Source organism: Bos indicus x Bos taurus, chromosome 18 (assembly GCF_003369695.1).
Source record: "Bos indicus x Bos taurus breed Angus x Brahman F1 hybrid chromosome 18, Bos_hybrid_MaternalHap_v2.0, whole genome shotgun sequence".
Taxonomy (NCBI): Eukaryota; Metazoa; Chordata; class Mammalia; order Artiodactyla; family Bovidae; genus Bos; species Bos indicus x Bos taurus.
Genome location: NC_040093.1, coordinates 52,387,076 through 52,413,460, shown reverse-complemented (window position 1 = coordinate 52,413,460; position 26,385 = coordinate 52,387,076). Strand labels below are relative to the sequence as shown.

The window sequence follows — 26,385 nt, the reverse complement described above, 5'->3', positions numbered from 1 at the left end:
TATCCTTTCTCTTCTCTGCAACTCTTCTGTGTTTGTGCGTGAGTGTTTTTCTTTTTTCCCAAAACAGTTTAAGCTATAATGTCCCGTTAACCTTAAACATTTAAGTGGCTGTTGCCTGCAAACAAGGGCATTCTCTTTTATAACCACAGTACAGTGTTCAAGGCTAACAGAGTCTTATCAAGAGAACATGCTGGTCATAGCTAACACCCTTTTCCAAAAACCCAAGAGCGACTACATACAGACATCACCAGATGGTCAGTACCGAAACCAGATTGATTATGTTCTTTGGAACCGAAGATGGAGAAGCTCTATATGGTCAGTAAAAACAAGACCTGGAGCTGACTGTGGCTCAGATCATGAGCTCCTTATTGGAAAATTCAGGCTTAAATTGAAGTAGGGAAAACCACTAGGCCATTCAGGTATGACCTGACTCAAATGCCTTGAGTTAGATATGACCTAACTCAAATACAGTGGAAGTGACAAATAGATTCAAGGGATTAGATCTGATAGAGTGCCTGAAGAACTATGGACAGAAGCATGTAGCATTGTACAGGAGGCAGATATGAAAACCACCCAAAGAAAAAGAAGTGCAACAAGGCAAAATGGTTGTCTGAGGAAGCCTTACAAATAGCCGAGGAAAGGAGAGAAGCGAAAGGCGGGGAGAAAGGGAAAGATACAGCCATCTGAATGCAGAGTTCCAGAGAATAGCAAGGAGAGAGAAGAAGTCCTTAAATGAACAATGCAAAGAAACACAGGAAAAACAGTAGGATGGAAAAGATTGGAGATCTCTTCAAGAAAATTAGAGATACCAGGGGAACATTTCATGCAAGGATGGGCACAGTAAGGACAGAAATGACAAGGACTTAACAGAAGCAGAAGAGATTAAGAAGAAGGGGTGAGAATACACAAGAACTATACAAAAAATGTCTCAATGACCTGGATAACCACAATGGAGGTTAGACATCCTGGAATGCGAAGTCAAGTGAGCCTTAGGAAGCATCACTATGAACAAAGCTAGTGGAGGTGATGAAATTCCAGCTGAGCTATTTCAAATCTTAAAAGATGATGCTGTTAAAGTGCTGCACTCAATATGTCAGCAAATTTGGGAAACTCATCAGTGGCCACAGGGCTGGAAAAGGTCAGTTTTCATTCCAATCCCAAAGAAGAGCAATGCCAAAGAATGCTCAAACTACTCTGCATTTGCACTCATTTCACATGCTAGCAAGATAATGCCCAAAATTCTTCAACACTATGTGAACTGAGAAATTCCAGATATACAGGCTGGGTTTATAAAAGGCAGAGGAGACAAATCAAATTGCCAACATTCATTGGATCATAGAGAAAGCAAGGGAATTTCAGAAAAACATCTACTTCTGTTTCATTGACTACATTAAAGCTTTAGACTGTGAAGATCACAACAAACTGTTGAGAATTCTTAAAGAGACAAGAGTACCAGACCACCTTACCTGTCTCTTGAAAAACCTGTATGCAGGTCAAGAAGCAATAGTTAGAACCAGACATGAAACAACAGACTGGTTCAAAATTGGGAAAGGAGTGCATCAAGGCTGTATATCGTTACCCTGCTTATGGAACTTACATGCAGAATACATCATGTGAGATGCTGGGCTGGATGAATCAACAAGCTGGAATCAAAATTGCCGGGAGAAATATCAATAACCTCAGATATGCAGATGATACCACTCTAATGGCAGAAAGTGAGGAACTAAAGAGCCTTTTGATGAGGGTGAAAGAAGAGGGTGAAAAGCTGGCTGAAAACTCAGCATTCAAAATACTAAGATCATGGCATCCGATCCCATCACTTCATGGCAAATAGAAGGGTAAAGAGTGGAAACAGTGACAGATTTTGTTTTCTTGAGCTCCAAAGTCACTCCGGATTGTGACTGCAGCCACGAAATTAAAAGACACCCCTTGGAAGAAAAACTATGATAAACCTAGACAGCGAATTAAAAAACAAAAACATCACTTGGCCGACAAAGGTCTGTATAGTCAAAGCTATGGTTTTTCCGTAGTCAAAGCTATGGTTTTTCTGGTAGTCATGTACAGATGTGAGAGGTGGACCATAAAGAGGGCTGAGCTCCAAAGAATTGATGCTTTGAGTAGTGGTGCTGGAGCAGACTCATGAGAGTTTCTTGGAGTGCGTGGAGATCAAGCCAGTCAGCCCTGAAGGAAATCAACTCTGAATGTTCTTTGGAAAGACTGATGCTGAAGCTGAAGAGTTGGGCACGACTTAGTGACTGAACAACAACAGTTTTCAAAATTAGGAATCTCATCGATGCAGCTGTGTTATCTAAGCAACAGATCTACTTCAGATTTTGCTTTTTACTGATTATCCCAGTAATGTCCACTCCTTTTTTTTGTTGTTGGCCGCACAATGCAGTGCAGCCCGTGGGATCTTAGTTCCCCCACTGGGGGTAGAACCTGTGCCCCTTGCCCTGGGAGCGCACAGCCTTAACTGGACCACCAGGGATGTCCCATTATGTCCTTTTTTTTTTTTTTAAAGCAAAAGAGAAAGGGTCTCTTTTAATAACTTTGGATATATTTTCCCCAAGAATATTTGCCCTGGCCGATATGATCACAAATTAGGCACCATACTCCTTACAAACTGAAAATTTAATAGCATCAAAAGCGTGCATGTTTATTGTTGACAGAAATAACCTTGAATCATTTCCATCTGCTGTTCTGTTTGAGAGAGGGAGGGGAGGCTGTGAGTAGAGGTCAGAGACAGAATACCAGGCTGTTTCTAAGGTCTCCACAGACCACTGGTTGCACATGCAGATGTGGTGGGATTGTGAAGTGCTAGAGTTGCGTACCCAGAAAAATAACATTACCTTACTTGGTGGCATTTGCTAGGTTTATGAGAAGTTCTCTGAGGTCACTCTCTAGTATATATAGTCCTGTTGGCTTGGGTAAGGGTTATTTTGGGGGGCTGCTTCTGTTCAGTGGTGGACCCTTTTATTTATCAAAGTGTAGTTGACCCTTAAACAATGTGGGGTTGGGGAGCCAGCCTTCATGTAGTGGAAAATCGGAGTGTAGCTTGCAGTAGGCTGTCCATATCCATGCCTCTGCATCCTCGGATTCAACCAGCTGCAGCTCCTGCAGTGCCGTAGGGTTTACTGTTGAAAAAAGTCAAGAGGTTAGGGTGCTTAAGCCTACAGATCCCGTATATTGATACAGTCCTGCATCTTTGGCTGATGTCATATTTTATGTTATCAGAGTAATACTTCACAGTGTAAGCTGTTTAGTAGCTACCAGGGAAGAATTAAAATTTTAGGGCATTAGGTATGTAGCAAGATATGTGTAGACCTCTGTAGTGTATTTACATTTATTGTTGGCAGTTAGTGAATCAAGTAAGAGTTGCTTTTAATTGCTTTTATGGTTTATTTTATAGCAGACATTATCTGAAATTCACTTTAACGTGTGTGTGGTTCTTAGGCTTTCTTTTTAGAGCTGTAATTCCTGAAGGCAGTAGCTGACAGAGTGTGGGCCCCAGAACCCTGGGGATGTCCTGGAGACCTTCCCAGCTGTGAGAGTAGTTTTCATAATGATTGTCAAGAGGTCATTTGCCTTTTTTTGCTGACATTTAGACCGAGTCCCCGAGCTGCAGGGATTCTTCACTGCTGTGCAATTCGGAAAAGCCATTCTCACCTAAGAATGTCCTTGATGAAGCAATAAAAATCATTCATTTTGTTAAATCTCAGCCCTGAGTAGAGCCGCTTTCAGTACTCTGTAACAAAACAGGATGTGTGTGGAGAGTGCTTCTGCGTTCGGAGTTGGAAAGTTGTTTGGAGGACAGGCCCTTCTGCAATTACTGGGTTGTTAGCTGAACCAGCCGCTCTTTTTCTTGGTCCACGGGAACAGACTAGTTGACATGTTACCAGTATTTCTTACTAAGTAGCCAGTTAGCCTGTGACTGCAAGGAAAGCAGCTAACCCTACTGCCAGTGGTAACATTTGCGCTTCCAACTGGAACTGGAATTTCAGAAAGCTTTGTCTGCCACTGTGAGCCTGCAGCTTCCTAATATGTCAAGACTTTTCTGATGAGATCATTGCTGATACTAAGGAATGTGATGCTTTAGATAATCTGTAATAAACAACATTTGGAAGATCTGCCTAACTCACTGAGCCAGTATTTTCCAGATGACCAAATCAGACCTGGGTCAGTGTCCATTTCAAGTGCAAGACAGATCAGTGGATTTTAAAGTAATAACGTAAAGAAAAGTTCACCAGTGAGGTTTTAGATTGCTCACCGCAGCTTGCCTTCAGGGAGAAATAAAGCCCTTGGCGAGTGTGCTGGGGTTGATTACAGAGCGCTTCTGCCGCTACCTGAACACGTGGCTCGGGTGCACCACCCCTCCCAGCTGCGCCTCTGGTGGGGCTGCCTCTTTCTCTGCAGCAACAGATGGGAGAACCTAGTTGTTTTCCAGTAAGTCTGACATCGAAGAAATTTGTAGAAATGCAAAACTGGGTCTCTCTTCTTGCTAAGGTTTTGCTTTCATTATTTTGGGAACTCTAGTAATTTTTGGTTAAAAAAAAAAGTTTTTTGTGTTAATATGTATTGTATCGATTTTTGTAATTTTTAGGTGAATAAAGTGTTCACATATTTTCTGTTCTAAACTCCGAGATGGGGATGTTGTTAGACACACGTCCATGAGCACGGGCTCACCAGCTTTCAGAGGGGAGGGGCTGCTGAGAGCAGTGCGTCTCGACGGAGGACTGCGGTGCTGTGGGAGCAGCTTGAAGCCGGCCACTTCCCTTTCTTGCCTTAGTTTGTATGGGGAGGTTTATCCATTTTGGGAAGTGTGACTGGAAGTGGCCAGTTTAATCAAATGTGATAATTGTAGGGGGAAGGACCTGCTGTCTGAGGCTAGTTTGACCTTCCTCTAATTTCATCGCTAGACGGCCTGTTGTGAAGAACTAGTGTGGCCTGGGTGTTCCTATGAATCAGTGCTTCTTCCCGATGATCTAGTACCCGACTGGTCGTTTATGGTCACATTTTCTCTTTCTTCCCTATTTCTCCTTTGCATCTTCCCCCTGCCAAAGCTGAGTCTTCTTCACATGTTTCGGTTTAATAAGAGTTGATTTCTTTGCTTGCTTCATTCTGGTTTTTAATTAATTTTTATTACTACATCTGTATTCAGACAGGTCTGACTGAGTGGAATGGTCTTTATTCTCTTGGAGGGGCCCTGTTTCTGAGCTTGAGGTTTTAACTGGGCACCACCTGGCCACTTCCTGGAGGAGATGGAGGTTGCTGCTCCGGTCTTCAAGGGGTGTGCACTTGGCCTTGCTGCTCAGGTGGGCAGAACAGAGCTGGTGCCAAGGTGGGGCAGTGGCTTGGGGACTGGGACCTGGGGGTGGGCTCACTGTCGAGCCTGGGGCTGGCAGATCCCACGACTCCTCTCCAAGACTTGTCTTTGGGGTCTTCTGTCTCTTATACTCATCAGGGACACTCCTGTCCCTCTGAGGACTGTTATCCGAGTATTTGGCGTCTGTAAAGGGAGGTTGGACTGGCATGGCGACTCCAGTGCCCCGCCAACGGTGCCCCACTTCCACCTGTGACTTCAGGGCGTGTGGGCCGCGTCTCTTCATATGATCGCTCTGCAGGGAGCTGATGGCTGGGAAATGGTTCTGGTGGAGCAGGGCCAGGTCACCACCCAGGGGTCAAAGCAGCTGCCTTGCACGCCTCCCCGGACGTAGCCTCCTACGGACAGGGTCTGCAGGTGCTTGTTCAGGGGCCAGTGGGAGAAACAGCTCTGCACAGTGTCTGCCCTAAAAACCCCAGATGTTGTGACGTCCCTGTTGGGATGACTGTGTGATGTAGTTCTCGTGGTGACTGAGGAAACCCAGGGTGGACACAGCGGGCTCTGCCTGGCTGCTTTTTCTTGATGCCTTTTTGTCGCGTGACAAGTGCTGCTGGGCTGCAGGCTTTCCTTTTCTCACCTTTACTGCTGATGCTATCACGTGTTCAATTACAGCAGCTCTTCCTTTTTTCCCTGTTCCAGTGGCCTTGTGGTTTTATTTTATACAGGTGTCCAAAATATTTAAAAACTAGAAAAATCGAAACTAAATGTACTGTTCTGTTTCTGCTAATGAACAACTGCTCCTGTCTGTCGTTGACAGTCCGCGAGCAGCTTGTATTTCTACTCTGAAACCTAACATGTTGTTCGTGTGCAATTCACAGTTATAAGCTAAACAGGTCTGTGACCTAGTTACACTTCAGTCATTGAAATGAGAGCCTAGTGCCGAGAACTCTGCAGACCTTACTGCGTGGTTTGTCAGCAGACGTGCCACCCTCCAGAGTTTTGTGCTGGGTGGGCAGCGGGGTGTCTCCCCAGGGCTCCCCCCCAGCCCCACTGCACTGACGTACATGGCGTGCCAGGCCCCATGCGGGGCACTGAGAGGGATGGTGAGGTTCCCGCCCAGGGGAGCTTGTCTTCCAGCAGGGGAGACAGATGCCAAACCAGACGGATGTTTCGCCTGTGTCACAGGTTAGATGGAAGGGCCTTGTGATGAAGCAGGAACGGGCAGCCGGGAGATGGGTGCTGCTGGTGGGTGTGATGGGTGGGGTGTGACTGGGCGGAAGCGCAAGTGGACGGTGAAGGGTGAGAACTGGGCTGGTGTGTGCCCACCCGGCCGGGGTGGCCTCCTCAGATGGCAGAGTGAGGAGCCTTGGGTGGAGCCTGCAGGCACAGGGGAAGCCTGGCTGGTGCCAGGCGCCAGGCGCGCACCTCGAATGAGCGGGAAACCTTTGCTGGGCTTTAAGCAGACAGGGATGCTGAGATGGGCTTTCACGTGACCCGTAGCCTTTAAACAGGTATTGGTGGCGATTCTGGGCGAAGGCAGAGCAGGGAGACCCAGGTAGGGCCAGTGCATGGGTCCAGATACGCACTGATGAGGCCGGAGCGAGGGCAGCCGGAAGTTCTGCCTACAGGTCCATGAGAGGAGGAGAACCTCGCGTGGGTGGGGAGTCTGGAAGTGTGCGCAGGGGCGGGTTCAGTTTGGCCTCTTCACACTGAGACTGGAGGCCCAGAGGAGGTGGCCCGAAGGCCATTTGGCACGAGGATGCGAAGTTCCGGGACAGGTTGGAGGTGGAGTTGATTGTGAGCTGTGGGCAGGGAGACGGTGTTTCAGTGCCAGTTAGGAGCGGCCCAGGGCCGAGCTGGAGGGAGAGAGAGCCTGGCCCCCCAGCCTGGGAGGAGGAGCGCCCGCAGGGCAGGGCCAGGGGCAGGGGCACCAGAGGTCACGGCTGCGCACGCACGCAGGCTGGGAGGGGGGTTTGAGGCAGGGTGGAAGAAAGCGCCCTTGTTTTTATCCAGATTTGATGTGGTTGGCTTCATCTGTGTAGTTACTGGTTTGTTTTAGAGAAACTGTTTCCAGTGTAATAAGCACAATAAATAATACGTGCTTGTAGGAGGCTCAGCGGTCCAGAGGACAAAGGATGAAGGTCTGCTGGTGTTACCTGCCCTTCCTCCCTCGTGGGTTGCTTTGCTTCAGTATGTGTCATTCCAGAGCATTTTGTGTGCATTCACACACACAGACACATGACTGCCCATGCCTGCAGTTTTCCTTTGATCCTTGTTTTCTGTTCGTGTTCTGCCCTGGAGAGCGTCCCATCCACATGGACGGTGTGGTGCTCACGTCACCTACTGTACAGTCCCTGGTGACCGAGCGCTGGGCTGTTGACTTGGCTGGTGTGCACCCTGGAGGATGCTCTCTTCTCGTTGCCGTTAGAGACGTTATTGAACATTAATCACAATCCAGCTGCTTTATGATATTAAGACTGGACTGTCTCCAGGACTTCTGAGAAATGGCAAATTTAATTTGCCAAAATGGCAACTGCATGCATTGTTCTGTTCCAGTTTTCTTGGGCTTGTTGCCCTAGTTTTTTCTTTTTTTTCTGTTCAAACCATCACAGTTAGCAGAATTTTAAATGACTCTATCCTGGCAGCAGAATCATTTGAGTAAACACCCTGGATCATGTGTGGTGTCCTCATTTGGATGAGGGTAGGGTTCAGGATTTTATGGTTAGTTTGGAGTGTTAAGCCACTCACAGAGCTCCCAGAAACCAGGGAAGGCTCAAGTCTGGCACCTGATCACTTTCCACTAGTATTTAACCTGGGACCTGAGGCGCTGGGCCATCGTGAATGGGCTTCAGGGTGGATCTCAGGGGTTAAGGCTGGCTGCATGCCGCAGATTCCAGAATACGTTGTTTTTAGAGCAGGTGACTGGCAGTTTTCCTTCAGATCAAGGTAGTCCGGGAGGCAGGTGGTCAGGGAGGCAGCAGCGCGGGAGGGCACGCGGGAAGGGTCTGGGGTTGCCCCTGCACCGGCTCACTCACGCTCCATTGGCCAGGGGCAGTCACGTGGCCGTGGCGCGCTGCAGGAGGGGCTGGGCTCTGGTGGCCATGTGCCCTTTGAATTCTCATTCTTACAGCACTGAGTGTAGCGGAGAGCAGGTAGTGGTCAGCTACCAGCTGTCTCTCTGAGGTGACTGTGAGTTTCAGGAACTTGGCAGTGTCTGTCTGTGCTTTTTTCTTGGAAGAGGATCTGTAATTAAAAAAAAAAATTGATTCTGAAAGCAGTATGCGACCCTAAAACATTTTAAACCCATCAATTCAAAGACTGAGGTGAGAGGGTGTTATGTAATTGAGGACCACTGCCTGCTCGAAGGGGCTCAGTGTATCCCTGACCGAGTCAACAGCATGAGTGGCTTTGGTGTTCGTGCTGACCACAGTTAATCTGCTCAGAGATCACCTTCGGGGACACAGGTTTAGGGAGACAGACCCCGGTGGGCCCGCCAGTTCTCCCAGCTTGTTCTTGTGGAGGCCTGGGACTGCTGGTGAGGCTGCACGTACGAGGAGGCGGAGACGACGGTCTCCCTGTGACAGATGCCTCGGTATTGAGTTGTCTGGTCATTTTAAAAAGTACTTTTTGAGAAGGTGATACGTGTACATGGTAAAAGCAAGTATAATTTCCTCTTTATCTTTATGCCCCAGAGATAGTCTGTGCACATCTAGCATATTTCTTGAAAAAAGCAGATTGAATGCATCCTCCTCCTACAAATGGTGTGTGCCTAAGAAATTCTGGAGCTGCTGCCATTTAAGCTATAGAGTTTAAATCAGAATTTATAGGGTTTAAGAACATGTGTGGAACCTATGAATTTAATTTTATGCCTGCTGGAACTTAGCCACTTAAAGGAGCTGTCAGTAGACTCCTGGTTGGAAGTGGATGACCTGACTCTTGATTCGGCTGCTCCTGCCTGGAGCTGGGGTGGACTTGCCTCAGGACTGCGGGGGTGTGTGTGTGTGCGTGTGTGTCTTTGTGTGTGTATGTGTGTGTGTGTGTGTGTGTGTGTGGCCGGGGCGGAGGGGTGGTGCTGTCCTGGAGAGTTGGGCACTCAGTGTCCGCCCTAGGGAACGAGAAGTCTAGCTGGGGAGGATAGGTTGCTTATGTCGTAAGCGTTTACTTACAGGTGATTAAAATGCAAAGTGTAGGACGATACAAGTATTACAGTGGCATTGGATCCTGACCTCCAGGCACCCAGCGTGCAAGTACCTTGTTTAGACCTGTGTCAATGGGTTGTGTCTGGAGTGACATGGCCTCGTTTCTCTTTCGGGAAAGGTGTGTCTGGGCCTAATTGGAGAGTTTCAGGGCAGGAAGAAAGAAACGGACTGTATTGCACACATGATGCTGTCTCAGGGGTGACAGTGGTGGGGGCCAGGCCTCGGCCCAGGCAGGGGGCTGGCGCCGCGGCCGGTCCTCGCAGGTGCCAGCCCTCCGCTCTACCCGCCTGAGGGGAGGGTGTGTGAGGAGTGGAAGCCGGCAAGGGGACACCCTTGTTGGAAGGGTCCGCCTGGGTAGCATCTGGAGGTATGATTGCCATGATTTTGGGAGTGTGGTGTGTGTAGTGGAGCTGAGAGCTGGTAGGGGCAGGTGAGGGACAGGACGTGTTCTGTGGGCAGGAAGGGGGCCTGGGGACAGCTGGCTGGGGGGTGACGCGTTGAGGTGTCTTAGGAAGGTGACTTGCGGGGGGTGTGGGAAGGGACTGGCAGGGTGGGGGCTTGTCTAGTAACAAGGGACATTTTGATGGTTTGAGGCAAGAAGAGCCTCATATTGGACATGTCCACAGGCTCCTGGTGAACCTGTGGACACAGAACATGGCCTCAGTTTCCATCATTTCAAGATCACGGTTGTTCATCTCCCTCTCGGCCGTCTTGCTCTTGTTTCTAGGTGGCAGGAACACCGTCCTACACGAGTCTGATTCCGGCTCATCCACCGGCCACTCTGCTCGCGTCCTGGATGATGTCAGAACAGGACCTGGCCGACGTGGTGCAGATCGCCGTTGAGGAGCTGAGTCCTGGCCACCCAGGTACAGAGTTGGGGGCAGTTTGGGGGAAAAACCCAAAGGATCTTCTGTAAGTTTCCCTTCCTTCCCTTCAGTAAAGCAAGAGAAACATCAGGGCATGCTCAGAGCACGTGAGCACGTGAGCCAGTCAGCCCCATGCCCGTCCACCTGGTCCCTCAGCAACCCCCAGCCCACCCCTGTGCCCCGGCCGTCCAGCCCCGGCTGCCCTGGCCCCCCAAGCCCCTGTGGTCTTGTCCGTGCCTCTTCCTCAGCTGCAGACCATCTGCTGCGTGTGTGGACACCTTCGAGGTGTTCCGTGCACGCGGCTCCTGCCTTCCTCTGCTTCTTCCCTGGGAACGGCGTTCACGTGGTTTGCACTGGTTTTCTTCCGTGTACACCCTGCAGTACTGGTCTTGCTGTGTATCGTGGCAGATATTAATACTTTTGTAGGGTAAGTTCCCAGAAGCAGAGCTGCTGTGTTTATTCAGAGTTTTGATAAGACGTTGGTGGACGTTCCAGAAGCACTACCCGGTTCTTCTGAGAGATGGCTTTTTCCTGCACTTTTGCCAGTGCTGGTAATCTTCCTTAGTTGGAATCTTAACTAGATACTAGACACTTCATAAGGGGAACTCTAGATTTCACTTTATGAAACACTTTGTCAGCACTTTTATTTTGTAAAAAGGTTTCTTAGTAAGTGTTCTTTTTTTCCATAAAGTTTTATGTGTTTAATATGTCTGTTAAGTTTAAAATCATAAGCATACATAATTAAATCACAAAAATTGTTTTGGTTGCCTGTTTATTCTTCGTGGAATTGTTTAGTCATTAAGTCACGTCCAACCTTTTTGTTAGTCCGTGGATTATAGCCTGTCAGGCTCCTCTGTCTATGGGTTTTCCAGGCAAGAATACTGGAGTGGGTTGCCATTTCCTTCTCCAGGGGATCTTCCCGACCTAGGGCTCAAACCCGAGTCTCTGGCATTGGTAGGCACATTCTTTACCACTGAGCCACCTGGGAAGCCCTCTTTGTGGAATAGTAGTATCGAAATGCTGACTCTTTTCCCCACAGAAAAGAGGATTTTCAGAAATCTCGAAGTGTGATGATGTCTATCTTACATGATCTCTTAGTTGGGAAATTAGTTATGTAAGGACAATGGGCAGCACGTGAATTTTAGGCTTGAACAAGCAATCGTGAAGAGATGGGCATACCCCTTCAGAAATGCGCCTCTTTAGTCAGTTTTCTGGGTGATGGACAGGGAGGCCTGGCGTGCTGCGATTCATGGGGTCACAAAGAGTCAGACACGACTGAGCGACTGGACTGAGTCAGTTTTTTTTCCTAATTGTGCTTCTGAATTGTTTATAAGAAGTACTGTCACCTGGTAACTGAAACAGTCAAAAACTTGGCAGATCCTTGAGCAAAGTCAGGGTGTCTGAAGTTAGCTGTTAACCCCAGATTTCTCTGTAAAAAGTGAACCGGTTTGTTTGGAGAGAGAACGTGCAGCCTTGACCTCATTTAGTGCCACTCCTCATATACCAGTGAACTGAAAACACAGCAGTGCTGTCACCAGGCATCACAGTTTTAAAAACAGTTGCTCACATTTTGTTGGGTAGACAATTTCTTTAGAAAGCACTCACACTGCAATACAATAATAAAAGAAAAATGGTCCAATTATATAAATTTTAAGTGTTTTTAGAAACTACTAAAATTTTATCAGTTTACTTGCCAAGTAAATTCTCCCTCCGTTTAAAAAAAATTTTTTTTTCTCCCTCTGTAGATTTCAGTCCAGAGAAGGATTAGAGGTGTCATTTTTGATCCTGGTTTTGTTCCATGTAGCTTCCTTAAATGGCTGCGAACTACAGCTCATGGCTGTGTAATGGGTACCTACTGTGTGCAGGGAGGGCTCTCTGAGGACAGGGGACCCGCCGTCTCTGACCCCAGGGACCCCCCCACACCAGCAGGCACTGTGCTGTACTCCCACATTTACATCTGGAGGGAGTTTAAGATTGAGATTTTTTTTTTTTTTTTCATCTCTAAAATGTAAACTTTGTAAAATTTAAGAATACAGTCAAGCAACTAGAAGAAATAGAAGTTTCCCATAATTCTAGCAAGAGAACTGCTTTTGAGTTTTTGGCATATGCCATTTTTTCTTGACTTCCTGTTGAAATCAACATGCTCAGTTAGGTTCCTGTGACTTCGTGTGTACCCACCCCATAGCCACAGTCTATTTGCCTGTTTGCATACACAGACTCGATGGCAGCCTTTGTTGGGTCTGCCATTCCAGGTGACCGTGATGGCTTTAAAATGAACATTGAGTTTTTTTGTTTAATTTTAAAAGAAGTGCATGCAGAATTGTAAAACTCAAGGACAAAGAAGAGGATGAACTAGGGGCCCCACGGCTCATAGACAGTGTAACCAAGTGTGTGCCCCTGTTGCCACCGCAGGCTTGTCTCCTTGTCCTCACGTGCTTTGCTGCCCCCAGCTCGTCACCTTGAGGTGCTTCACGCTGCCAAGGGAGAGGAGACCAGCTGTGTCCCTGGTCAAGTCACTTGACTTCTCTGGACTTGATGTCAGCAAATTAAAAGGATTGGATTAGTGGTTGCCAGAGCCTCTTCATCCTCCCAGTCCTGTTTTAATCACCAGCTTCCAGTGGGAGTAAGCAGGCTTCAATGAAGGTTTAAGAACCTGTGTTGCTACCACAACACGTTAACTTAATTAAGTGGGAGCTTGTTCCTGCATATCTTACGGAGGCGTGTGAGGTGTGAATGCGCAATATATGGCGCCAGCCCTCTGGCTAGCAGGTTGCTTCTGGCCTCGCTGGCCTGTGGCTGGTCTCTGTCAGGTAGGGCTTTAGGTGTAACTTCGCCTCTGGAGAGCAGCTCAGTGCTCTCGCCTGGGACTCCTGAAGGATTCCTGCTAGTGTCTCAGGTCTGTTCAGTGTCTTTAGAGTTTTGAGACAAATCACCTGGCAAGTACAGATGTAAAGACATCAGGATTGGGACCATATTGTGTCAGCCCTGATCCTGGGCCAAGTGACTTATCAGTGGAGAAGTCGTGAAGCCCCCCTGGAAGGTGCTGGTGGGAGACCTCCATTTCAGACACACTTCGTGGGGGTGGCTTTCCCTGAAACTTAACTGTGTTAAATTTGAGACTACTTTGATGACCAACACTTGAGAAGATGTAGTGTTCTGAGAGTGGTTTTGCTTTTGGAATAGGTGGCTGGCTGACAAGACCTTATTTTAAAGTTGGGAAGAAATCGTTATTAGCAATTGGTTTCTGTCGCAAAGGGTGGCTGGACAGAGCCTTGAGTAAGAAGCCTGCAGTCTCAGTGTTAGTATCAACTCACTGGCACATTAGGGAGATAATTTATCCAATATCTCAGTTTTTCTTGAGATTAAGGAGAGATCCTATTTTCTGCCTGACTGATAATTTTAAGTTAAATCTGTAAATAATAAAATATGAAACAGGTTGTGCTAATTCTCATTTAACCTTAGGTGACACCTTTATGTTTAAGGTGTTGGAATGGTTTACTGTCGTAACATGAAACAGCTGTTAAACCTTTAGTATTGAAGTGCTTTTGTCTCTGATTTTCAGTTGTATTGGAGAATCATGTAGTGACAGACGAAGATGAACCAGCTTTGAAACGCCAGCGACTGGAGATCAATTGCCAGGACCCTTCTATAAAGGTGAAAATATTAATATATATGGTTTTTTATATCTGACATGTTGCTGCCGTAACATTATCACAATTTGGGGTGAGGAGGAGCTTAAATCAATACCAATGTACTTTCTCACAGTTCTGGAAGTCAGAAGTCTGAAATCAGGGTTTCCCCAGGGCTGAGCTCCCTTCAGAAGCTCCGAGGGAGGGTCCCTCCTGCCTCTTCCAGCTCCTGGGGGGCCCCCAGGCATCTGTGGGCTTGAGGCCGCATCCCTCCAGTCTCTGCCTCCATCTTCACGTCATCTCCTCCATGTCTCCGTCTCTTTTCTGTCTCTTACGAGGACAGGGCCACCCTCACCTAGGATGACCTCATCTTACCTTGATTACGTCTGCTAAGATCCTGTTTCCAAGGAAGGCCTCATTTACAGGTCCTGGGGCTGAGGACGTGTACATATTGTTTCTCTGAGTCACTGTTCAATCCCCCACAAGGCGCGTACAGCCATGAATGTTTCCCCTTGAAGACTCACAGTATTTAACCAGGATTGTGGCCTCTTCTACACAGACCCATGGACCTCGCACGCTCGGAGGGAACACACACCATTCCCCCAGTGATGAAGCACTTGTGTGCCTGTTGTTTAGGGCACCTAAATTCTGTGGTTTGCTAGATGGGGCCTTGGATACCACTGGCTCAGTCAGTGGGCGATCGCTGTTTCTTGGCTTTATTTGTTGGGTCTGCTGTTTGCAGAGCCGCAGAGATGAACATCAGCTCCTGTGGGAAGTTAGGACTGTAGTGCAGAGGAAAACCAAAGGAGCTTTTAGTTGATTTATACACTATCGTGTTTGTTTCTGCTGTACAGCAAAGTGTGCATATACATTCCGCTTCTTTTAGATTCTTTTTCCATCAGCTCATTATGGAGTACTGAGTAAAGTTCCCGGTGCTGTACAGCTGTATTCTCTGTTTACCTGGGCCTTCTGTGTAGAAACGTCTGGCTCATCTTGTTAACGTGGAGCAGCAGCATGAACTTAACCTTGTGGGTAAAGACACATCCAGTTAAATTTCTATTTCAGATAAGTGTATAGAGGACCACTGGTTCAGTAACCCTACATTATATAGTTAAAAATAAAACGCAGTTAGAGTTTCATCACAGAAGAGGCTTGTGTGGTGAATAGCATAGCAGTCAGACGTGGATAAGGTCAAGTGAAAGCGGTCCTGCCGTGTCCCTGGCCTGTGAGCAGGGCCTTGGGCCGCAGCTGGAACCTGCCATACATGTCCTGGGAAAAGTGTGCTCACCAGGTTGCCAGAGCCCTGCAAAAGGGATAGATTTGGATGATTTTTGGTTAATATCACTTGTATCTAGGAGACTTATTTAAAAGTGCTATTCTCTGCCTTTCTTTGTTTTATTGATTTGTGAAGTTGTGTTACTGGTATGTAATAACTGATGTTCATCCAAACTCCAGGCAGAATCATTTCTAATTCAGAATTAAGATGATGAAGTTTTACTGTTTAGAGAACTGGGGAGCCGCATGGTTGATGTCTTCAAATTATAAAAAATAGTGGGGTCATTAGTGATTTGACCTCGGGACTTCAGCTACCGGTGAGTGGTTGTCACGATGCTTACATCAGAGGAGCCTCGGACACTGCCTCTCTGCTGAACTGAGCCATCACGGGCTGGCTCCCGCCTGGCAGCCTTGTCCCGTGTCAGCTGTGAGGCCAGCAGGGGCGCAGCCACCTCCCTCTGTGTCCCCTGTTGACCCACGGCAGGAGTGGCCGCTGGGGGAGGGGGCAGCTCCCCACCGGGTGTTTGAGCCGGACCTTGGTCCCAGGTGGGGACTTGGGCAACGGAGGTGGGAGGTGCGACGGCTCTTCTAACGGCCACTAGGTGGCAGCTGTGCCGCTTCCACACGCGGGAGCCTCAGCACCACACCTCACCTTGGGTGGGTGTCCTGGGAGCAGGCAGGTTTCTGGGCTCTTTTGATGTTGGGCGTAATCTGTTTTCATAGAAGCATTTGACTAGTTTTATGTGTAGGTTTACTGATTAATAAAGTCAACGTCGTAAAGCTCACTTAGGTTCTGTGTTCTGTGGATCTTAGTGTAACTGAGAGTTGCAGCTGCTCAGAGCAGAGTCAGTCACGCTGTGAGTGGACAGGGTCCAGCTTGTTTCCTGAGACGCTGCTGCTCACAACTAGAGCTGGAGTGCCGGGCTCGTCCTGTGGGGACAGATGCAGCCGAGTGTGGGAGAGAGCTGCTTGGTATTCTTGGAACTGTCTGCTTGGACTTCCAGAGGCCCTTCCTGAAGCTCTTCTGTTTTTCTCTTGCAGTCATTCCTGTATTCCATTAATCAGACAATCTGCTTGCGATTGGATAGCATTGAAGCCAAGCTGCAGGCTCTGGAGGCCACGTGTAAATCCTTGGAAGAGAAGCTGGACCTGGTCACCAACAAGCAGCACAGCCCCATCCAGGTGCCCATGGTGGCTGGCTCACCCCTCGGCGCCACCCAGACCTGCAACAAAGTGCGATGGTGAGAGCCCCCTCCCCAGGCTGCGCCCTCGGCACGCAGGGTGGGACAGTAGTCAGGCCCGGACGAGACATGGTCTTTTCCGGGCAGCTGGGCCGTCCTCACAGCCTCTTCGTGGCATGAGGTGGGCATCTCTGCTTTGGAACTGGCCTGCCGGGGCTTTGAAGCTGGATGTGTGTTTCTTCTCTTTTCCTGTTCCATCTGGCTAGTCTTGAGAGATTCTTTGTCTTCAGAGATAGCTTTTTATAAATTTCACTCAAGTATCAGATTTTCCACTCAAGCCTGTAGTTTTTATTGTGCCTCTTGGTTTTCTTCTCTGTTTAGAGCCTAACTGTAGTGGGATGTGCAGTAGTTCAGGTACTGTTTGAATCAGAGATTCGGGAGCGTGTGGGCCAATGTGGGGGTGTCCCTGCCTTTGACCGGAGTGCCTGTGCTTGGTCCCGGGCACCATCAGGTTCCGTGGAGACGAGTGGAAGCCCGGGCCGGGGTGGCTGCATCCGTCCGTCCTGCTGGCGTTTCTGTCCTTTCCCATGAGGGGCTGTGGAGAAGTCTCATGGAGGTGGTGGTGACACCTGTCTGTGCTTGATGAGAGCTGGGACCTTTACCAAGGGTCTCTGGGCCAACTGCTGCCTCCTGCTGAGTGTGGAGGAGGCAGGGGGCCGCTGCTTAGGAGTGGGGGCCCCAGCCAGGCTCTGCCTTGTCTGCGGGTCCCCCATCTGCCCCCTGGGGATGGGGCAGTGCTTTTGGGGGCACGTGGGATCGGGGAGGGCGTTCATGGACGGGCCAGCGTCCATTGTCTGCCTGTTGGTTTGCCTGGGGTGGCTGTGGACGACACCTGCAGTGTGGGCCCTTGTAACTCTCAGAAGTGTCACAGTGTGCTGGGGACACTGCATGGCCCCCACACCTGCTCTCCAGCCAGGGTTGGGGAGGCCCCAGGGGTCTCTGTCCCCAGAGGAAGGCCAGGTGGTCTGTGCTGTTTCACCCAGCGTTTATACCGTGTCCTGATGGTCAGCCGTGTCTTTTCTCCCGTGGACACTTGGTGGAGCGTGTTTTCTCTGCAGAGAGACTCAGACTTGCCAGGACCAGTGCCGTTTTTAAAGAAAAATTTTTTGTAATGACCTCTTACCCTAAGATGTAATGTCTAGAAAATAGAACTCATAATTAAAAAAAACTAAAGGATGGTAGTGTATAGCGTATAATAATGTAACACATGTCATAATACGTAAAAGGCTGGGGGCTATGTCAGGAGGCCATGGATAGGCCCACGTCAGAGCTGATGACCGGGAGGCTGTCGCCCTGGTACTGGGATGCCAGTTGGTGGTGGAATATTACAGAAGGAGTGGTTCCTGTTAAAGTGACAAGTAAAACAACGTACAATTCTTTCTAGACTCAAATGATAGTAAAATTTCTGGAAAATTCACATTATGTTAAAATTATACAGAAATATTTTGTGTGTGAGTGTAGAACGCTGTGAGTCTGGGCTCAGCGAGTTAGAAGCCGGATTCTCACTCTGAACGTCTGGGACGTTTGCAGTGGGTGAGAAGTGGTGTTAGGGAGGCTTCTCGTGCCTCACAGGCTGTCAGCCCTTCGGTCTCTGCCCCTAGACCTGGGGGAGTCTCTCAGGCCCCCCTCAAGGACAGCTGCTCTGAGAGCTGAGGCGAGAGTGAAGGCAAGCTTGCTGCCCTGAGTGAGGACAGCCTGGAGGCTTGTCTCTTTGTCACCATGTGGGGAAAGCTGTCCCTGGCGGCAGGGACACGATGTTCAGGCTCCCCGTCTGTGGTCTGTGCCGTCCCGTGGGGCAGGGGATGGGGACGAGTCTGCGGGGTTGCAGGTGCCACTGCGGCTGTGTGTGGACCCTGAGGCTGCTGGTTTGGGCTGCCCTGGTATCTGCCATGGGTGACACGGGGGTGGCGGGGCATGTCGTACAGTTGTGCTGAGTTGTGCTCGGCGTCCACGCTGCCCATCCTGGAAAGGAGGACTGCCCACCCTGGCCCCTCCCACAGGCCAGTGAAGGACCACCGTGGCCACGCCCGCCGGACTCAGGGGAGGCATTTCCAGGCTGCAGGGAGCCCCTTCTCTCCCCAGCGTTCCAGGAGACCCGCTAGCAGCCTTCCTGGGCAGAACCTCCCATGCTTTGCTCTGCGGGGAGGAGCTTTGATCGTGCAGAGGCCTGTGAGCTGTTCTCTGTGTGCATTCACAAATAGCACAAGAGTAAAGTTTCCTCATGTGGGCTCAGATGTATAATCTAGTTCACACAACTCAGCTTTTCTAGTTTTAAAGAATCATATCCTCCTATTATCATATTATTAAATATACTTATTGGCAGGTTTATTAATATCATTAATGAAACCATTACTTATACCTATTAATGTGAGATTAACGGAAGAAAAGGTCATTTCTCTGTTTTCTTAGGTATAGTTTAAAATAGATTGCATATGAATGATTTTTAAAAGAAGATGTTAAATCTGGCACTTCCTTCCATGTAAGTTCTAAAAAGGAAAGAAAAAAAAACTGCCAGTAGTTGAAAGCTGTTAACAAGAAAATTTGGGGAGAAGTAAAGGACAAGAGTTTAATCCTAGTACATCAATGAAAAAGAATATACTTAAGTTAGAAAGTGACTAATTTATAAACACATGAGTAAATGAGTAACGTATGTCTTAATTGTGGGTGGTAGAGCGCAGAGAAGGAAGTCTCCAAAAACAATTAAAAATTGTTTAATGTTCTGAGTAATGAAGTACTTCTCCAAGTACTCTGGGCCTCAGATATTTAAAATAAAAGAAGTATGTAAATCCTGGATTATTTTATATCCAGATCGTGTATTTTAAAAAATAACTGACGTTTCCTTAGGCCCCTCGGCGTGGTGGAGAGTGTGGCTGGGCAGTTCACCGTCTTCCAGGACAAGCGAGGACCACCCTGAGGAGTTGGGAGCAGGACTCTGGGTGGTGGGTGAGGAGGCGTCCAGTGCAGTTGAGCCAGCCCGTCCTCCTCGAGAGGCACGTAGGGCCCAGAGCAGCCCCAGCCCACTCGCCTGTGGGTTGCTTCTAATGAAAGTGGGCCCAGACTAGACTTTGCTATCAGCTCTGAGAAGTTTTTTTTTATTCTCTTGGGTCCCCAGAGCATAGAAGCCAGTGGACTGCTGCCAACTCAGTTGGCATTTTTAGATTCAGATTTTTCAGATTCTATACCTGAATGAGATTCTTTAAATAAATTCAAGAGAAAAGAAGACAAAGAAAACCTTTTTCTTTGATGCTCAAGCTTAATTATAAGAAACAACACCTGTGAGGTTACCTGGGTGGTGTGTCATCCAGCGGTGCTGTTCTGCTAGGGAGAAGGAAAGTGGCCTTGAATTCTCAGGTGGGTGCGTTTTTCCTTTCTTGTGAGTGTACCACACTTTGGGATTTACTCATCGTGATTCTAGGCATAGCAGTGTGAGGCTCTAACACTGAAGCCATGTTGCGCTGGCACTGGAAGTGGCGGACCTGAGGCTTCCTTTGCTGAGCTGCGTGACTCAGTATGTGACAGCTTGTCCGTCCTTCATGCGTTGCCGTGAGCATTTCAAGATTGGCCTCCGTTGTGCTATGAGGCCTGGAGGGATCAAGTGTGTGTTCAAGGATGTCTATGTGGACTAGTGTAAAACACCCTTTCTGCACTTGTTTGAAGCCAAACGTTGGGCTTCCTCTGTGGCTCAGATGGTAAAGAATCTGCCAGCAATACAGAAGACCCATATTTGATCCCTGGGTCTGGAAGATCCCCTGGAGAAGGGAATGGCTGCCCATCCAATATTCTTGCCTGGAGAATCTCATGGACAGAGGAGCCTGATGGACTGTATAGTCCATGAGAGTTGCAAAGAGTTGGGCACAACCGAGTGACTTTGACTTGATGCCAGACACAGCCAGTTGAAGGATGTGCAGTAGTTAGGACTGAGCTGAGCCTGGGGTGCAGGCCCATTTAGGGTGCTGTCCTGGTGGGTGCCCACTGAGGGGCCAGCATGAGTGCCCCTGTGCAGTGCGGAACCCAGGGAGCAGTCCCTGGTGCCCAGCGAGGTCCTGTGGAGCCAGACTTCTCGAGAGCGACTCAAAGCCAGCTGGTTTGTGCTGGTTTGTTTTTTTGAACTGAACATACTGATTAACTAGAAAAATGCTTGTGTTTCCTTTAAAAGCAATCAACTTTTATTCTTTATTTTTTAATATATAAACGGTTTACTTATATTTTTTGAGATGTAATGGACATATACCAGGTTTTTATTTTTAAAAGCTTAAGCATTTCTTATAAAGCTTTAATGTGTTCCTATAGTTTTTAAACATTTGTAATGAATCAGAGGTTTCTTTGCATACTCAAAACTAAAAATAGAAGTGTTTTTTTTTTTTTTTTTTTTTGGCCATACTGCGTGGGTTGCAGGATCTTAGTTCCCGATCAGGGATTGAACTGGATGAGTGATTATTTTGAGTTGTAAAAGGATCAGTGTCAGCAGAGTGTAATGTAGATGAGAGGGAGGCAAACAGTGTTCCAAATGTTTTTCAGTATTCTGCCGTAACTCCCCCATCACAGATGACAAAGTTGGGCATCGTTGTGTGAGCGGAAATAATGCCTGACTGGACTGCCTCACCCGGGTGCTGACCACGATAATCAATCGACAATCTATAATGGGAAGAGAGGAAATCTTATCTGAACCAAACTGAGGACTAGCCCAGAAGACAGCCTCTCAGATTACTCTGAGGAACTGCTCTGAAGAAGAAAAGCACAGTTTTAAATCTTATCAGAGCAGAGAGCATCAGACAAGTCAGGGATTCGCTCCTTCAAGGTTTCAGAGCAGCAGACCAGCATGCACACACACTCTGGCACTTAGGGGAGGAGGGAAGGCAGGCTTATCCTGGAAGGAGACCAGCACTGGTGTCTGGGGAGGAAGACCTCTCGTCTTCAACACAGGTGTTCTCTACTGGCCGTCAGGGTGCCCTTTTATGAAGAATTAAAGCAGGCTGCTGCTGCTAAGTCACTCCGACTGTATGCCTCCATAGATGGCAGCCCACCAGGCTCCTCTGTCCCTGGGATTCTCCAGGCAAGAGTACTGGAGTGGGTTGCCATTGCCTTCTCCAAGGCATGCACGCATGCTAAGTCGCTTCAGTCGTGTCCGACTCTGTGTGACCGCATGGACCAGCAGCCCACCAGACTCCTCTGTCCTCTTGTCTTCTCTAGGCAAGAGTACTGGAGTGGGTTGCCATTTCCTTCTCCAATTAAGGCAGGCGGTGGGCCACAGACAGGCTGTTTTGTTAGTCACAGTGACTCAGGTATAGGCCAGAATGATTCCCACAGCTGAGTGTGTGAGCGTTGCTTTCACCCCAGGTCGAGGGCGGCAGGTCTCGGTGACCCTTGGTGCCGAGTGTGGTTTCGGTCTTGAAGGTAGGGGATGGGGTTTGAGGTAGACACCGCAGCCTGGCCTCCCCAGGCCTATGTGGTGAGAACTCTCTGGAGGACTCGGCCTTTGGACACTGAAGTTACCTAGCTTGTCTGTGGGAGGTTTGAAGCTTCTGCCCAGACGGCAGTGCCCTCGGCCTGTGTGGAGGCACAGTTGTGGACACTCAAGCACAGCCTCCTGTCCTGGGACTCAGCCCCACCCTAGAGCATCTGCTGTGGATAGCAGCTGAACTCCTCTCCCGGGTGTTTGCTTGGAGAACGCATGGTCAGGGCCTGCCTACTTTCTCCTTGCTCCCTGGAGACTGGAAATAAGGGGCGACTGTGCTGCTCACATAGACCTGATCTTCCCAGGAACCCCGTTCTAGGAGCCTAAGGAACGCTGGTGGGTTTAACCCCTGCCCGCCAACCCCAGCCATGCCCATGGCTGCTTGTCCACTGATGGCGGCCAGTATCCATTCAAACAGTGGTCACTTGGTGGGACTGACGAGTTGTTTTAGGACAGCAGCTCAGGACCTTCTGACCTGCTTGCAAAGCAGTGTCCTGACACTGAGGGAAAGTTGGGGGCCACTTTGTAAGTGTAATTGGAAAATGCTTGCCAGTACACCTCTGAAAGCTGAAGACATTTGGTTTCAAATCCATCAAAACAAAGTGATTAAAATCCCCAGTATTGCAAGGTGAGTGGTAGCAGTCATTGAAATAGGATTATTTCTCTTCTCCACCAGCAAGTGGCAAAGGACATGAGAGATTCTCGGTTTTGCATCCAGGCTCCATTGCCTGTGAGTGGTGAGACCTCGGCAGGTTCTACCCTTTTTAAACATCAATTTCTTCAACAGTAAAGGGGAATAAAAATCATAAGGGAGGGTTGCTATGAGGGGTAACCCGGGAGGCGAGAAGTCACTAGTATTAATGCTCGTCGTTCGGCGAGCGTCCAGCGTCAGCCAGCCTCGCGCTTGCTGAGGCGCCAGCTCAGGAAGCAGGCTGCCCTGAGTGAGGGCGGCGTCCTGGCCTGTGCCGCAGGCCTTGTGTCTCTGGACGCCTGCTCTGTTCTTGTCACCGTGCAGACCAGCTGCACGAGCCTGGGAATACCACCGGGATCTGAGGCTGCTCCTTGACCACACAGGACTGCCGGTATCCTGGGCGTCCCTCTGAGCGCTGGGATACGACACTGAACAGAGCAGACGCACAGCACAGAGGCTGTGGGGGAGGCCCAGGCGGCTGCAGCAGGACCAGGGCTGCTGTGCTTGGTGTTGTGTGAAACCTGCGCACCCATCCGAATCACCCAGAGAAGTTGTTAAAAAAAAACAAGAATCTGAGGTTCAGGGAGTTGTGGGGTACAGATCCGGCTCACAGACTTTGGTCAGGAAGGTTGGCTCTGCTGCTCAAGGACTTGGACTCGAACCTGACTTTACCACTGAGTAACCGTGTGGCCGTGGACTGGATGTCTGCCTCTCTGTGCAGGGAAGGTACTGCAGTGCCTGCTGCCCATCAAGGGTGAGGGTGGGGCCTCCTTTCAGGCGGGGTTCTGGGCCACTCCTACCCATGGGGAGCAGCCCTCCTGTGAATGCCCTGAAGAGCAGTGGGGGTCCTGCACTCACAGTCACTGTCCGGCAGGGTGGCGGCCCTCCGTCACATGCTGTGGGATGAATGAGAGTATACTTAGGCAAGAGTACTCAACTAGTAACTAGCGTAATCTTAAAACTGGGTGAGAATGTCCAGCTTGCAAATTAGCCTAATCTTAGAATTAAAACAATCAGGGTGGTCTCTGGGTCTAGCCATTTCCCACTTGGTTAAGTTTTCATTTAACAGGAACTTTAAAAGCAGACATACAGTTCTAGGTAAAGATGTAGTAATGGTTTAAGACTGTGAGGGAATGAATTGAACACGTAAAGCTTTAAAACCAGAATAACCCGGGGGTAGATAAATTGATCAATGAAACTGACTTGAGAGCCCAGAGTTAGACCAACACAAACATGCCAGCTAGATTTTGACAAAGCTGCATAAGCAGTTTGATGGAGGAAGGACAGCTTTTTGAATAAATGGTATTGGAGCAGTTGGCGTCCACAGGAAAGATGAAAGAAATGTACCTTGGTGGAAACCTCACCTTGAAAAAAAATTAATTCAGAGTGGATTACAGCTTTCAAGGTAAAATGTAAAGCTCCAGAATTTTGGGATAAAGACAGGAGAAAACCTTTGAGACCTAGGGCTAGGTAGGGAACTTTTGAGACTTCATACCAAAAGAACCATCCATGAAAAAAAGAAGATAAATTAGATGTGATCAAGATTAAAAGTTTATGTTCCATGAAGGACCTGTTGGGAGCTGAAAAGACAGGCTACCGATTAGGAGAAGCTATTTTTAAACCACGCATCTGATAAAAAATTAGTGGAATGTCCAGGGTAAAGACCTCTCGAAACTCAACAGTGAAAAGCCAGCCAATCCAGTTGGACAGTTGGGCAAAAAGCAGAAACCGGCATCTCACTAGAGAGGAGGTGTGGATGGTGAGTAAGCACATGGAGAGCCACTGAGCAGCGTCAGCCAGCAGGGAAACGTGGCGAGGAGACCGCAGAGCTCCCCAGGGACCCTCCCGACGCCAGCAAGTGTGGCGCCCCTGGGCCTCCCACCGCCGCTGTGGGCGGGTGGACGGGGCCACCACTCTGCTGCAGGGCAGCGGTGGGGGCGGTGTTCCTCCAAGCTAACCTGTCCTCACCATGTGGCCCAGCAAGCACATCCTCGGGCACTTAGCCCAGAGAAGTGGAAACTTAGGTTCACACAGAACCTCCACACAAGTGTCCATGGCAACTTTATGTGTAATAACCAAAGCCCACAGACACCCCGAGAGCCCCTGTCTGGGTGAAAAGTTGAACAAGCGTGCGTGCCCCAGGCATACACTCGGGCCCAGGCTTACGCCCTACACGGCATTGGCTGACACAGCCATGGGAGTGGCCAGGCACGTGTGCGTGCAGTCTGTGGGGCAGGAGGACGGGGAGGGGGTTCATCTCCAGCAGGGACTCCGCAGGCAGGAGCTGTTTGGCCTCTCCAAGACCAGGGAAAGCCTGAACTTCTTTTACAGATCTCTCCTGATCAGGGCAGGCCCACCCAGGATGATCTGTTCCTTGATTAATCTAATGCCAATAAGCTGGGCCTTTTAATCACCTCTCAGCCCCCTTCCCATTAGCCCCCCAGGTTGTGTCTGGCTTGGTCCCTGGGGCTGTGACTGCGCCTCGGCAGGATGCTCACGTGCAGTGACACTTGCTCCTCAGGATAACTACTGCCTCCTTCTTGGTGTCATGTGGATGTTGCATAGTTTCTGAAAACCAGAGTATTATTTTGTACAGTTTGAGGTTGACATAACTCCATTAGTGGAAAGGGTATATTGTCTGGCACGTTAATGTTGATATTTAAAAACAGACTGATTCATTGCTTTCTTAAGTGTTTCCGTTATAATCCAAATACAGTCATCCTTAAAAAAAGTCCCATGAATAAGCTTTAGACAGTCAAATTTTACATCGTCCCTTTTGCTTTTTTGGACTTTCATTCCCATTTCATTTTCTTCACAAAATTTTATCCTGTGAACCAGGTTGTTACACGCCTTAGTAACGGAAATACAGATAGAACTTGAAGCTGAAAATTGTATTTCTTGTAACCATAAGGCCTGAAGGTTTTTTTTTTTAATTTTAATCTCTTCTGGATTGAGAACTCTCTCTAGTTATTAGTTCGCAGTTGAGGAAAACCATGCAAATTACTACTAGTTTACAACTAACTCTTAACAATGCAGTATTGTGAATGTACCCCCCCTACCCACCCCCCTCCCACCCCGAGATGGATGGGGCTTTAGTGTGAGTTACTTCCTGAATCTCTGGCTGGCTTGAGTGATCCATCACTTAAAATGAAGCAGGGCTCAGCGCTTCTGTTTCTGTCTTCAGGTTTGACAGCTCTGAGTCCTGAGAAGCTTTGTGTAGGTCAGGGTGTGGGGGTGGAGGCTCCTCACCGCCTCCCCCGCGTGCCAGCGGCCTCGGCAGCCCGTCACTGCAGGTTATGTGCAGCTCTGGGCGCTGAAACCGGCAGTCGTGGTTTCACGTGTGCTTTGTGGAAGGCAGGTGGTGAGGAGGGACCCCCGCAGGGCACCTCCTATCTCACGTCTGGGTGGACGGGGCTCCTTGGTGTGGTTGAGGGGAGGCTTTGTGAAAGTGAGCAACCACGTTGGCCAGAGGTGCTGTCCCAGGGGTCATCTTTAGGACGTCGTACCTTCTGGAAGGAGGGCCTCAGGGAGTTGAGTCACTGAGGGCCCTGCACACCTACGGAGCCAGGTGCCCCCTGGGCTGGCTTTGCTCCAGCTTGAAGTGGTTGCCTCAGACCAGCGTTCTCTCCACCTTGAGGTCCTGTGGGAAGCAGAGGCCCATTTAGTCAGCGACTCTACCAGACATTGGTGTGAACCCGTTTTAACCTGT

General features: G+C 48.9%; 1 protein-coding gene across 9 annotated transcripts in view; it reads left to right on the top strand.

Moving 5' to 3' along the window:
• Positions 1-26,385, top strand: part of BANP (BTG3 associated nuclear protein) — a 68,945-nt gene that overhangs the window by 7,740 nt on the left and 34,820 nt on the right. For 7 of the 9 annotated variants that reach the window (XM_027513837.1, XM_027513836.1, XM_027513841.1 and 4 more), the window contains exons 2-4: positions 10,247-10,385; positions 13,948-14,039; positions 16,331-16,530. In XM_027513837.1, coding sequence (XP_027369638.1) covers positions 10,247-10,385; positions 13,948-14,039; positions 16,331-16,530 — 431 coding nt within the window. Of the gene's footprint in view, positions 1-6,258; positions 6,506-9,554; positions 9,638-10,246; positions 10,386-13,947; positions 14,040-16,330; positions 16,531-26,385 lie in introns of those variants that run through there. The other 2 variants (XM_027513842.1, XM_027513844.1) reach the window with 2 other exon arrangements.